This window comes from Arvicola amphibius, chromosome 2, assembly GCF_903992535.2.
Source record: "Arvicola amphibius chromosome 2, mArvAmp1.2, whole genome shotgun sequence".
Taxonomy (NCBI): domain Eukaryota; kingdom Metazoa; phylum Chordata; class Mammalia; order Rodentia; family Cricetidae; genus Arvicola; species Arvicola amphibius.
Window position 1 is genome coordinate 132,442,988 of NC_052048.2, and position 15,095 is coordinate 132,458,082.

At 42.5% G+C, this 15,095-nt stretch overlaps 1 protein-coding gene across 1 annotated transcript in view; it reads right to left on the reverse strand.

Moving 5' to 3' along the window:
- Positions 1–3,893: 3,893 nt before the first annotated feature.
- Rab10 (RAB10, member RAS oncogene family) overlaps positions 3,894–15,095 on the reverse strand; it is a 57,416-nt gene continuing 46,214 nt past the window's right edge. Inside the window, exons 3-6 of the mRNA XM_038319946.1 lie at positions 14,055–14,193; positions 10,791–10,880; positions 10,121–10,222; positions 3,894–6,335 (exon numbers count right to left, since the gene is read on the reverse strand). Of these exons, the coding sequence (XP_038175874.1) occupies positions 6,252–6,335; positions 10,121–10,222; positions 10,791–10,880; positions 14,055–14,193 (415 nt within the window). The 3' untranslated portion in view covers positions 3,894–6,251. The remainder of the gene's footprint in view (positions 6,336–10,120; positions 10,223–10,790; positions 10,881–14,054; positions 14,194–15,095) is intronic.

The following is a 15,095-nucleotide window of genomic DNA, read 5'->3' on the forward strand; positions in this document are numbered from 1 at the left end:
ACAGAATCTAAGGACAGTTAACTGAAACTGAGGACGTGCACAGGGCCTGCCAGATGACATGGAGGTAGGGTGTGCTGTCCTCAATGGCTGCCATGGAGAAACCGCAGGCCAGCCCTTCCCAAAGCAATACAGGCCACACTCATTTAGGCTGTTGCTTAAACTTGCTCGAGTTGTATTGAGACTCTGTATTTCACACCTCCTTTTTTCTGGAAGGGAGGGGGGATCAAGCCTGGGACTTTCACTCTAACACTTAGGGCATGCCTAGCCCTAAGATTTTCCTTAGGACTCTCTTCCTTCTTTCCTTTTGTGATGGAGACAGGCGGTTTATTGAAGAACAGCATTCTCCAGAATGGGAGCGGGCTCTAGAAAGTTGGGACTGGGCAGAGGCTCAAGAGCAAGCTGGTTTCTAACAGGCTCCCAGGAGGTCCCAAGGCATGTAATTTGAAGGCCAGCTCATGAACTTGGCTGCCTAGGGGGAATCACAAAGTAAGTTAAAACAAAACAAATAACAAAAAACCCCACACAACTAGCACCTGAATCTCTCAGCCCAGCATTCTTCAGATGGGCTGAGTACAACCATGTGTCTGTCTGTGTATTTTGTTCTTTTTTAAAAAATATTTATTTTGCATACAATTTGCTGCTGGCACGTATGCTACATGTCAGAAGAGGGCACCAGATCTCATTTCAGATGGTTGTGAGCCACCATGTGGTTGCTGGGAATTGAACTCAGGACCACTGGAAGAGCAGTCAGTGCTCTTAACCTCTGAGCCATCTCTCCAGCCTATATTTTGTTCTTGTTTGTGCATGGGAGGCAAGCACTTTACCAAGCTGCATTACCAGTCATGGATGGGCATTTATACCAGGGAGTGGCTCAGTTACTTTTCTATTGCACACTAAGACACCATGACCAAGACATTTTTTTTTTTTTTTTTTTTTTTTGGTTTTTCGAGACAGGGTTTTTCTGTAGCTTTGGAACCTGTCCTGGAACTAGCTCTTGTAGACCAGGCTGACCTTGAGCTCAGAGATCTGCCTGCCTCTGCCTCCCAAATGCTGGGATTAAAGGCGTGCGCCACCACCACCTGGCTTGACCAAGGCAATTATAAAACAAATTAGAGTCCATGGCTATCATCGTGGGGAGCATGGCAGCAGGCATGGCCCTGGAGCAGTAGCTGAGTTCCCATATTTGATTCACAAGCATGAGGTAGAGAGCTAACTGGGAATGGTGTGGGCTTCTGAGATCTCAAAGGACACCACAGTAACACGCTTCCTTCCCTAAGACTACAGCCCCTGGTCCTTCCCCTAAACCTCTACAAACTGGGTACCAAATATTCAGCTCTCAATTGCTGGAATTAAAGGTGTCTTCCACCACTGCCCAGCTTCTAATGGCATTCCTATTTCATTTGCTTACCTTTTTCTCCTCGTCACAATGCAATTACTGGAGAGGCTGGGTCAAAACTCCTGTGAACTCTTGCCAGCCTGGGTTTAGAATAATGTCGTTTGATCTGTTCCTGTCCTCATATTTCCTTCAATGTGGCATTTGAAACCAGACTACACATCTGATCTTCCTGGCCTGGCTTCATAATTAGTGTCTACTGGACCAGTGAGGTGGCTCAGTGGGTAGGTAAAAGAGCTTTCCACCCAGCGTGATGACCTGAGTTTGATCCCCAAGACGAACAAGGAGAGAACTGACCTATGAAAGATGTCCTCTGGTTTCCATGTCATGCTGTGACACACTAGAGTGCATACACATGTGCATGCATAAACACACATAACAAATTTTTAAAAAGTATTTATTGGCATGCACACACACACACAAATAAATGTAATGACAATTTTTTTAAAAGAAGTATTTATTTTACTGCCCAAGATGGAGAGGAAGGATTATAGAAGCCAGAGGGGTCAAGAACATGGCCCACAGAATCAACTAAGCAGGGCTCATAGGGGTTCACAGACGGTACTAACAATCAAGAAGCCTGTATGGGTCTGACCCAGGTCCTCTGCATATATGCTGTTTGGTGTTCTTGTAGGGCTCCCAACAGTGGGAGTGGGGACTGCTTGACTTCTATCAGCTTTTAGGACCCTTTTCCTCCTACTGGGTTGCCTAGTGCAGCCTTAATATGAGGGGAAGTACCCAGACGTACTGTGACTTGATGCGGCATACTCCTGGGAGGTCTGCCCTTTTTTGAGGGAAACAGAGGCTTGGATCTAGGAGAAATGGGTAGGGGAGGGACTGGGAGGAGAGGGAGGAATATAATATACAAGAGAAGAATTAAAAGAAAAACAGTTTATTGTAGGGACTGGGGCTATAGTTCAGTTGGTAAAGTGTTTGCCTATCTTGCATGAAATGGGTTTGATCCCAGTACTGCTTTACAAAAACAAAGGGACTAGAAAGGCGGCCTGCAAATTAAGGGTGCTTGCTGCTCCTGCAGAGGCCCCTAGCTCAGTTCCCAGCACACACATGGTGGCTCAGTCTCCTGTAACTGCAGCTCCAGATCTGATGTTCTCCTGTGACTTCTTCAGCCACCCACATGCATGGGCACATACAGACCCACACAAATTAACAAACAGAAACAAAAAACAGGTGTGGCTTTTGTGTATAATCTCAGGTGAGGCATAGGAGGGGGTGTCTGATGCAGTTTCCTGCCCATGTGGGGGTTCTCTGACAGCTGTCAATGCAGCAGCTAAGGAACAAGCAACCCTCCCACCCTGACCCCAACTTCTGCTGTAGCACCTCCCATTTTGACAGCCAGCGGGAAGTCCAGTCTGATAGCTTTTTTCTTGACCTCACCAAGTCTCACCTTATTTGTGTGCCCACATCCAATCAGAAGTCAGCTGGTCTCAATAAATTAGACCCTCTCCTGAGGCTTCCAGCAAAACGTAGTAAAATGAGAAGCCCCAGGTTACTGGCAGGGAATTCTTGGGAGACAAAGATGTGGGCTTCTTCTGCCTAAGGCTTCTGCAGGGAGCTCCCTCCAGCAGTATCCACCACTGGAATCAGTAGCCGCAGGCAGAGGGCTTCACCCCTGCCTAAACTTTGAGAGACCTGAGACTCCAGTCCTCAAGCCCCAGACTTGCTCTGCGAGGGCCTTTCTCCCTTCCCCCAGCCCACTGGGAGCCAACCACCTGACTGGCACCCATTAGTGTGGAAGCACAGAGGGCTGTGACTCAGCTGAAACGTCTCTTGCTGCTGAAGCTCTCCCAGCACACCAGTTACCTCGGTTTCCCTTGGCTGTCCAACCAGTCCATTCTTGGAGGAAGGGCAGACAAGAGTCCAATGGGAGCAGCTCATTTTGTGTGTTTCATTATACTGTGCCGCGCCCTGCCTTCATCTCTACTCAGCTTGGGAGCCTGGAGGCCCTCAGGCAGCCCTGGAACTCCTACTGCTAGAAGGGGGTCATGAAGAAAGGGGCGCGCAGCACTGAAAAGACTCAGCCTCTCAGAAACTACACGTGAGCACCTGTGCGTGATTCTTCTGCAGAGACAAGCAGCCATGCTCTTTTCCTGACCAGGCTGACCATGGAGTTAAGCACTGATTTTGCCAACACTCGGCAAGGACAAGCCGTGGTTCGTGAGGCTGTCTAAACTCGGCTGCACCATCCCTCAGAACTGAGAGCCTACCTGGGTGCCCTGGGTCAACAGTGCTTCCAACTTGGCCCTGGCACACAGAACTAGCATGAGCTGGAGAGGACCAGGGCAGCCATCCTACAATCAGGATGATTTCGCTTAATGTCCTAGAGCTCCTTGTGGTTTAAAACAGTTTGCTCTACAGTTCTTCCAAATGCTGACAAAATGATTTCCCTTCTATCTTTACCATGCTTAACAGGATGCTCTCCTGTATTGTTTTCAGAAGCAACCCTCCAACTCCAAAAATAAATGAAAACCAAACCACACAGTTGGAAATCAAGTTTTCTTTTTATATGAACAGAAGTAGACCATCTAGAAATATTTCAGTTTATTTAAATTGTTAAGTAGAGTATGAAACCGAATTTGTAGCTAGTACCAGAGAATGGACTGAACTGTTGGTGTTTGATGAGAACAGCTTCTACACAGGATCCCAGGAGACTTACAGAAAAGGGGACAAAGCCCTAATAGTAAGCAAATAAAACTCAGGTTTCAAACAGATTATACAAAAATTGATTTATACTCCATTTCCCTTTTTTTGATATTCAGAAAGTGCAGATTTAACAAAAGGTAGCCATATCCTCTCTGTACAATGCCAATTATAATTATGCAAACAACAAAACTGTCAGTCTGTTAGCCAAAATCCCAGTGTGTAGCTCCAAACCTTAAGTCACTGAATTAAGAATCAAAGAGGGTTGAAAGCAAAGCGGCGACTGCCACATTCCAGGAAAAGGGAAGCAACACAAACAGCAAGGACTTAGCGACAGCAGGTTTGACCTACAACTTCAAAAGCTTAAACATTGCATTTTTCAGAGTGGAAAAACAGGGATTATTTGGCAATGCTGCTTTTTACTAGTAAACAATGATAAAGTCAAGTGGGGAAGGGGGACTAAGAGCCACCAGTGAGGCATATAAAACTGTCTTTAGGGCACTATCTGAAAAATTCATGGGTTCTCTTAGCAGATATGTCCCTGTATTGTTTATGTGAGCCAAGAGGTCATTAAGATGCGTGTCACAGAACTCTTCAATGGAAGCTGCTGTCCTAAACTCAGCCTCTGCTTGAAATGAATCATGCTATTCACAATTATTTCCACAAAGGTATCATCTTAGGATGCTAGCAGCATAGGGAACTTAGCCTACCCTGTCCTTATGAGAAGCAACGGAGCCAAACTAGAAAGAGGAAGAGAGGCGAGGGTCAGAAAGCCAGAGATCTGTCTCAGCTTCATGTGAGGAGCCTTTCGCTGTCCTTTGTAGTCTTTAAAAGTCCATCGTCTTAAGAGTTTCTGAGAGGATGGAAAGATAGGACTTGAAATTAATAATATTATAATGTATTTCTAAATCTTACAGTAAAGACAACTTAACACTGAAGTGTTCTTCAAAGGCCAAATCTCAATATATTTGGCAAACATCACTAAGATCCACTCCTCCTTCCTGTTCTTCATGTTTATTTCAAAACCAGTTTTTCCTGGGCTATGAAACTGCTGGAGGAGTTGCCAGAGTGGAAACTACTCAAATTCAGGTTAAGAAGTTTATTCTAGGAAAGTGAATAGGATATATACCTAATTAGAAAGACAAACCACAACACCCTCCAAACACTAGTGCATGCAATTAACTCTTCCATTTCATAAACTCAGTGGATAGACAGGAAGGGCAAAGGGAGGGAGAGAAACAGAAGTCAGACAGCGGGACAGGTTTAGGAGAGAGAGTAAATGAGGGGCCAACACCGATTAACTGACATCTGATAGTAGGCAGTTAGAATTTATCTTTCCATTTACTTAGCAAGGTAAATCAGTGCTTTATGTTAAACTCGACAAAGCTTTCATCTTTAAATAACTCATACCAGGAGTAGTGGGGGCAAACAAAGCAGCATGCAGAAAGATGAGACGCAGGGACAGAGTGGCCAAGGGACCTGGTGGCAGGAATCGGTGTAAGTATCAAGGCCACTGGAAACGAGACTGCAAATCAAGTATCATTTCTGCATTACCCTTCGTCCTCAGTTAACTACTGTCAAAGTTACAGTCGAGCACACCGCGAGCATCTGAACGGGTTTATGTTGGGATGAAATGTCTCCTGCACATGCTTCCACCAAAACAAAAAAAGAAAACCAAAGAAGTTCCTTTCCACATAAGGCACAGGACAAAATTAACCCCACATACAGATTCAAGGCGAAAATGAGTGTTTTCCTGGCTTTTGTTTCTTTGCTATCACGTCTACAGATTATAGGGACTCAAGCACATTATTCATGACAGAAAATCCCACTGTTGTACAAAATAAAACTGTTAATTCTAACTTTTATTCTTATACAATTTTGCAGAATAGAGTTGAAATGATTGCTATTGTTTAATGTTGATAAGAACTGGACTATAATACAACTGAAGTGCAGTGGTGAGCTGAGCAAGTACATCTGAAAATGAAGTCACAGACATGATTTTTCTATACATTTTTTTTGTTTGAAGAAAATTATAATAGTCCGCAAGCAGTCACAGATGAAAGAACAAATAAAATAGGTGGACTGAATAGTTAAGATGAAGAACAAAAATATCTGTTTAGAGTTAAAAATGGACAGAGTGTTTTATTTTGCAGCGAGAAGAGAAACGGATGGTGGATGGAACAGATGGACAGGAGAGCGCTCAGCAGCATTTGCTCTTCCAGCCCGTCACGCCTCCTCCACTGCTGATGTCTACGTTTTCACTGTTGGGTTCTTTTACAGGGGTCTGCAACAACACAAGGAAGCAAGCCATGAGGAAACACAGGCCTGGATGAAAACAGACTCAACCGGAAGAATCATGTTAATATCAGCTACACAACAAAAGGCAGTCACAGTCACATGAGAAGATTGTCCCTTCCCCATGAAAGTCCCAACTTCAAAACTGTTTCTGGTTGTCCCTTAGTTGGTGTTTCTTCTGTGAAGAGTGACAGAGATCTCTAGGCAATACTTACTAAAGCATTTCAAACCATCCCTGCCTTTTTTGTTTGTTTGTTTGTTTGTTTTCGAGACAGGGCTTCTCTGTAGCTTTGGTGACTGTCCTGGAACTAGCTCTTGTAGACCAGGCTGGCCTCGGACTCATAGAGATCCATCTGCCTCTGCCTCCCTAGTGCTGGGATCAAAGGCGTGGGCCACCACCGCCCAGTCTAACTAACTCTTCTGAACAGGTTTGGCATCTCTTAGCCCTCAACTATGAGTACTTAGTACTTAGGATCATTAAGCTAGGTGAGATGGCACATCCTTGTAATCCCAGAACGTAGAAGGCAGAAAATGAAGAATTCTAGGTAAGTCTGGGCTACATAGCAAGATCTGTGTTTTGTTTTGTTTTGAAAGGCAGGCGAGATAGTTCAGTGTGTAACTGTCTGTTGCTAACCCTCATGACTGAGTTTGATCCTTGGGACCTTAAAATAGGACAGCACTAACTCCTACAAGATGTTTTTAAGCCCCACAAGTGTGCTGTGGAACCTGTGCAAACCCTGCCCCTCCAAATAAAAAACATATTAATTTCTAACTCACAAAAACCATTGTTAGAGCACATCTGACACTAGGGACACCAAAGCCTTTCTCTGTTCAGTTATTTGCCTTTTCAGACAAAAGCACATTTGAATTGTTTATATTACTGTACCAGTGCTTTAAACGAGGCAATCTTCATGGTGGTGGTGCATGCCTTTAGTCCCAGAACTTGGGAGGCAGAGGCAGGTGGATCTCTGGTGAGTTCGAGGCCAGCCTGGTCTACAAAACAAGTTCCAGGACAGCCAGGGCTACACAGAGAAACTTGTCTTGAAAAACAAACAAAATGGCAATCTCAATCATGAGTAAGTGGAAGAGGAGAGGGATAAAATGCAATTTGGGTGGGCAAGACTTTCTAAAAGCTCCAGGGACACACCAAAATGTTGACTGTTAACTCTTAGGAGTGGCTTTCTCTGTCATATCATTCTGCTTTCTCCAACATCCTGAATATGATTCTTAGAACATCATAAATAGAACTTTAAAGCCTAAGGTGTGCCTGAGAACTCAGCTTTCATGAAATAGTTTAAAAGTGAAGATCTTTAGCAGGACAAAGGAAAATCCAGGAGCCCTCAGAACGTCTAGTAAATCTGAAGTGAGAATCCTGTCTAACTTATTCTTGCTGTCTCAAGATGGGCTCGTCCCTGTAAACATCAGGGAATCAAGGTGCAGACTAACAAGACTGTCCAAACCCCATGAGCTTTCTGACCACCGCCTTTGCTTCTTGAACAGATTTTAAGGAAAATACACAGAAAATAAAGAGGCAGCTCAAGTAGCCACACCAAAAAAACACAACTGCACAGGAGTTCACCTTCTCCAGGAAGTCTGGCTCCCAGGGTAGTGTGACTCAGGTTTACTCCTGCATCTTAGTCTGGCTTTCTTTCAACTTTCTCTTAACTGAGATCCGTGTAGATCTTGACAAAGGAGTATCTCTTGGTAACACACTTGAGAGTCGCAATATGAATTCAGTTTTTGAAGCAGACTTTAATTTGGCTCTTGGCCAGGAAAAGGGCACTAACCCAACAGAACAGTTAACAGAGGATTCTTTAAATTTGGGGAATTATGATGATGATGATGTTATTGAGACAGAATTTCACTATGTAAGTAGCCCTGAATGTCCTGGAACTCGCTCCGTAGATTAGGCTGGGATTAAAAGTGTGCACCACTATGATGAGCAGTTTTTTGGTTTTAGATTTAAAGGATCTCACTGTGGTATGCAGGCTAGCCTTGAACTCACTATGCAATTCTGTCTCAGCCACCAAATGCTGGGATTAAAAGAGTGTGCCAATGCACTTGGCTTTAAAACATTCCTTCTCATCTTTTAAACAGATTAACTTACAAAGTAGGTTTCCATGGCATTTTCAAGTATGAAAGAGTTATAATTTTCTTCTTTTTTTCTGAGATAAGGTTATCTTACTGCATATCCTGGCTGGCCTGAAACTATGCAGACTAGAGACCAGCAGAGAACCCAGAGCCTCAAGCATGACAAAAACGTGCTCTGACACCAAGCTGCGTTCCCAGCCCAAACAATCAATGCTTAAGAAACAAAACAAAAACAACACTTTAAAACATTCACATAATTTAAAGATTTTTTAAAAACCTACCTTTCCAGATATTCCTTTGCTATATGAAATGTATCTGTTTGGTATCATACAATCTTTTTAAATGAAACCATTATCTTTCACTCAACTTTTTTTAAAATTTGAGATGGGATCTCTCTCTCTAACCAGACTGGCCTCAACATATGATCAATCTGCTTCATCTTCCTAAGTGATGGGATTAGACATGTGCCATCATGCTTGGCTATAACCTGCTTTTTGCTGCTCAGTACACTAAAAATAGCCTTCATCTATTTATACTACACTTCTCTCATTCTCTGAATGCTAGAGATTGAACTTAGGGCCTTCCACATCAATCACTCCATGAATGACCTACACCAGAGGTTCTCAGCCTTCATCGTGCTGTGATGACCCCATCCATAACACTGTTTTCATTGCTACTTCACAGCTGTAATTTTGCTATTGTTATGAATCATAATGTAAATATTTTTGGAGATAGAGCTCTGCCAAAGGGGTTGCACCCTGCAGCCTGAGAACCACTGATCTACACTCTCAGCCCCACTTTTGCTTCTTTTTGCAGGTTTCATCACCATCACACGGACATCAGGGAGTTGTACGGGAGCCGTGTGAAACAGAGACCAGGTAGTGAACAGCAACACTACTGGCTACCTCTTCCTTCAGGTCGCCACATGTTTTCTTTCTTTCTTTCTTTCTTTCTTTTTTTTTTTTTTTTGAGATTATAATATAATTACATCATTTCTCTCTTTTCTTTCCTCCAAACCTCCCATGGTCTCTTTTTTTCATTAATCTATTCCTAAATATAACCTGCTCAGTCTGTATAGTGTTACTCATGCATGTTTTCAGGGCTGACCTTTTGTTTTGAATAGCCAATTGGTGTGCTTTTCCCTAGGGAAGACTGTTTCTCCCCTCTCATCATTCCTTTTTTTTTTTTTTAAATAAAAGATTTACTTATTATGTATACAACATTCTACCTCCATGTATGCCCGCATGCCAGAAGAGGGCACCAGATCCCATTACAGATGGTTGTGAGCCACCATGTAGTTGCTGGGAATTGAACTCAGGACCTCTGGAAGAGCAGCCAGTGCTCTTAACCACTGAGCCATCTCTCCAGTCCTTGCCACATGTTTTCTAGACATGTAACTTTAAGTTCCTTAATTCATTCTGGAGAATCAAATATTGATAAAAGGTTATCTTTTAGAAACAATAGCATCAAAACTCAAACTATGTGAATACTATATTTAAAGAAACAAAGAACAGAAGGTAGTGGGGTAATCCCAGCATCCATAAAGCTAAGACAGAAGGAACAAGAGTTGCAGACCAGTCTGAGGTACGAGTTAAGATCCTGTCACAAACAAAAACAAAAACTACTACTACCACCATCACCAAGTCAAAAAATTCACAAGTGTCAGTGCAGAAAGGAGCTTACCTTTCGGAGGATGTCTTCAGCTAATGTGAGGAACGCCTTTTCGATGTTTATATTTGCTTTTGCACTAGTCTCAAAAAACCTAATACCATGCTCCCTTGCAATCTAAAAATAGAAGCAAAATAACGTCATGCAACTGTCAAATATGGACTGCCAACAGTGGCAGCAACATTTTAGAGGAGGTAATAACTTTACTCTGAAGCTAGGGTACCAAGTAGAAAATGTAACACAGACCATTTTCATGAGTCAAGACCTTAAAAAGAGAACTAGGTAATAGAAACAGCCCTCTCCACCATAGGAGTTCATCTCAGATATTCTAAATCAGGAACTATGTTAGAAGTTTGGCGTGATGTACTGAATTTCCACTGCCACAGTCTTAGCTATCAATTGTCAGAATCTTAATAATTGACACATTTCATTAACTTCTAAGATTAAAACAACTGCAACAAAAACGATCACTGACATGCTTTTCTGTATAGCTTACACAGAATAACAACTACGAGGCACATATATGGCCCTGCCCCCATGTTAGTTACGCAGTAGAAAGTATTTTCTCAGAGGGTAAGCTATTGTTTCCAACAAGCACTTTCTAAGGCCTGGTAGACCCGCCCAGTCACCACAGCAGCACCACAGCCACTGGGCCAGCGCTGTCCCCACCACGGCTCACTCTTACCTGCTCTCCCTTGCTTTTAGGTACAACTCTCTTATCATCCATGTCACACTTGTTTCCTAGTAACATTCTTTCCACATCCTCATTGGCATGCTGAAACAGGATAAAAATTACTTTTGCACACTGACATGAATTATGACTTAATATTTTCTAAACATGACAGTATGTTTCTTAAACTCATGTCCTTTTCCATGTATCTGTGTGTGTGCCATGCATGTTTAAGGGGAGGGACACAGACCCATACATGGGAAAGAACGAGCCTGTGCTTGGACTGGCTCCCGCTATGTGCATTAAGGTGCTACAGAAAAGACCAACAGTGGCAACACCCAGCAGGGACACATTCTTATCAGTGTGGGAAACCTTTGCAGTTATGACTTTAGCTCAAGTTTCCTTTCTTCCTAATTACCACCCCTTTTATAAGAAGAATTATCTATAGCAAAGCTAAGAAAAAGAAAATACCAAAAAAAAAAAAAAAAAAAAAAACAGCTGACACTTGCTTCTCAGTACACCCACCCCGAATTTTTACAAGTCAAAACGGCATTAAAAATTCTTCATTCATGCTGAAGAGATGGCTCAAAAGAGCATTGGCTGCTCTTCCAGAGGTTATGAGTTCAATTCCCAGCAATTACAACCATATGTAATGAGATCTGGTGCCCTCTTCTGGCCTACAGGTATACATGCAGGTAGAACACTATCCATAAATAAGGTTTAAAAAATTCTTCATTCAAATTAGTAAGCCTGGGGGGGAGAACTGGCCAAGAGCACTTATTGCTCTTGCAGAGAAGTCAGGTTGGTTCCCAGCAACCACATAGTGATTCACACACATCTGTAACTCCAAGTCCAGGATACCTGAGGCCCCTTTTGAGATCCATGGCACATATTCAAATGTGTGGGCAAAACATTCAAACACGCAGCTCTTAAAAAAAAAAAAAAAAAAAAAAAGAAAGGAGTGGTGGATCATGCCTGTAATCCTAGCACTTGGGAGGCAGAGATGAGAGGAGGATCAGAGATTTAAGGTCAGAGAGCTAAGCTAGCCTAGGCTATGTGAGACCCCAACTTAAAGACTCAAACCAAAACCAAACAATCAAAAAATCTAAACCAATACATTTGTGCAACCAAGGGGTAGCATTAATTTCACTGCAGAAAAGAATTGCAGCATAACCTGGCAAAACAGCTTCTCTCATCTTTGGGCTGGAGAGATGGCGCAGCAGCTAAGAGCATTTGCTGTTCTTCCAGAGAACACAAGTTCCGTTCCCAGCACCCACACCGTCAATCAGAACAACCACTTGTAACTCGAGCTTCAGGGTATCTGATATTCTCTTCTGGCATCAGCGTGCGCGCGCGCGCGCACACACACACACACACACACACACACACACACACACACGGTATTTACTCATACAGGTACATTCCTATAAGTAAAGAAAAAAAAATCATTGTTTAAAAAGAGAGAACCCAGGACAAATCAGTGTGAAAAACAAAACAGAAGTTTATTAAGAGATTTTTAACATACCCTTAAGCACAGATGTTAGTAGAAAATGAGGCACTCGGGGGAAAAAACTGTGCCCAGCCAACTGTGGGCATGATTCAAGAGTTACATTTAAGATCATAGTAACCATTATACGGATCATTTGTGGCTTTTTAAAAAATTTTTTTAAAGACAAGGTCTCACTTAGTAGTTTTGGTGGCCTCAAACTTCATAGAGATCTGCCTGATTCTGCCTCCTAAGTGCTGGGATTAAAGGCATACATGCCTGGGATTTTTTGATGGGACTTTCCACCTATTTCCACCCCTTCTGTAAATGACATCACATCACGGGGTGGTTGCTGAGACACACTGGATAGGATTACAGACTGGTAAGGTAAAACCACAGATCATAAGCATTACACAGGGAGCTAAGACATTTTCATTGAAAATGAAGTTTAAGTCATAAAAAAATTTCCAGAAAATTACATGCTAATACCTGGGAAAGGAGGAAGGCTATACTTGATATGCCTCATATATGCCAAGACCTTAAACATGGGTCACTATTATTTTAAATCCTTTACTGGGAATGTCTTCATACAGAAAAGTCTCTCTTTGTAGGGAATCTACACAGTAAACTTTACTATGTTAGCAATAATTTGGCAGAATTTCACAGACTCTGGGATATGGGGCAGTATTCTCAAATCATGTCCCATCAGGTGACAGGTGACCTCATTTTTCTTTCCTGCTTCCAAGTATGCAAAAAAAGTGAACAGGACTGCAGCTAGCTCATTGGGCGACTTCCTGCCTACTACACAGGAAGCCCTGAGTTCAATCCCTAGCAGTATATAAACTGCAAGAGGCAGGAGGACTTTAGTTCAAGGCCAGTCTGAGATGAGACCTCTCAAAAGACACTGAAAAGGTCACCCACAAAACAGACAATACTTGTAAACCATGATTCAGTGGATCAAGATGTTTGCTGTGAGCCAGGTAATGGTGGCTTTAATCCCAGCACTTGAGAGGCAGAGGCAGGTGGATCTCTGAGTTTGAGGCCAGTCTAGTTTATAGAGTGAGTTTTCCAGGACAGCCAGGGATATACAGGGAAACCTGTGAGGAGGGAGGAGGGGAGGAAAAGGGGAGAGAAAAAGAAAGAAAGAGAGCGGGGGGGGGGGGGGGCTTACCGTGTCAGCCCGATACCATGAATTAGTTGTCTTCTGGCACCCACATGTGTGCCCTAACATGCACAGCCCCCTCTATATCAAACATACACATACACCAGCACACCTCACATAAATACCTCCTTGTTTTAGAGAAGGAACATGAGATTAAGCCTCCCAAGAATTCGGCTAAGGCTAACTAACATCTTTGGGCCAAAGCATCTTTCCATGAGCATTTCTACAGCCAGGTAGTTAGTTACCCTGCTTCATGTATCCAGGTAAAGCATGCTTTAAAAAGTCAGTCCTAGTGAAATGTCAATGTTAAGGACAGCAATACAGTGTGAATAACAATTCCAACAGGAAGTCTCAAAGCTCTAGCAATGAAATAGATATGCTTTGATATGTAACTTCAGCTTACAAAAAATTGTTAACTTCACATGCATTTGGCACTATTTCCTTTTGGTTAGATTTACTGTCTTTATACTTAAACATTTAAAAATGTCTAGAAACAATATAACCTTTCTATAACTTAGTAATAAAATTTAAAAATTTAAATCATTCAATAAAGATTCAGTGAGAAACAATTTTAAAGATAAACTACTCAGGTGGTTAAGGGGAGAGGGTTTATGCACCTCCTAGGTCTTACCTCATCTATGTTTCTAAGCCACTTGCTGATGTTTTCAAAACTTTTACCATTGGTGATGTCATACACTAGCATGATGCCCATTGCTCCTCTGTAGTAGGAGGTTGTGATGGTGTGAAATCGCTCCTGGCCTGCTGTGTCCCTGAAATAAACAGTCAATAATTGTATTAAGCGTTTTAATATCAAATACTGCAAATAAAGGACAAAATAGAACAGAAGCAAAAAAATAGATTACAATTCACGATTTACCACAAAGGAAAAACAGAACAAGCACTCATTTAACTCTTTCATTTGAGACAAACTTGCTTCAAACTTGCTAGGTAATAAAAAAAAGGCTTGAACTCCTATCTCTTACCTCAGCCTCCAAAGTGCTGGCATTACAGGAACACCCAGCTCCACACTTCATATTGGAGGCAATTAATGACCTACCCATATTGAGTGGAAAAGAAAAAACAGTAGCAAGGGACATTTAAAGACCACGACTCATTTACAAAAGCTGTAAAAACACCCGTCTGTTTACTAACTCACTCACTGTAGCCTGACCTATGGTCCCGCACATACTGGCCAGGCGTTGTACCACTGTGCTACATCCCCTCCTTCCCTGCTTTCCACCTCATTTTACTGAATTTCTAAATTATTTTTATTTCTCGCTGTGAGCGTTTTGCCTGCATGTACGTCTGTGTACCAGTGCCCATGGAAGCTAGAAGAGGACATTAGATGCCCTTGGACTTGAGTTATAAATAGTTACGAACTGCCATGAGGATGCTGGGAATTGAACCTGGGTCCTCCAAAGAAAAGCAAGCCAGTGCTCAGTCACTGAGCCACCTCGCCAGCTCCCTCTCTCATCCCTCTTTAACTATGTATCTTTATTTTATTTTTTTATTTTATGTAAATGTGTAAAGGTTTTTGCTTGCATGAATGAATATGTACCACATGCTTGCCTAGTGCCTCCCAGAGACCAGAAGAGGGCATCAGAGCTGACGCCATTTTCTTTTTTTAATTTAAAATTATCTATTTTTACCTTACATGTTTAAATGTTTTGCT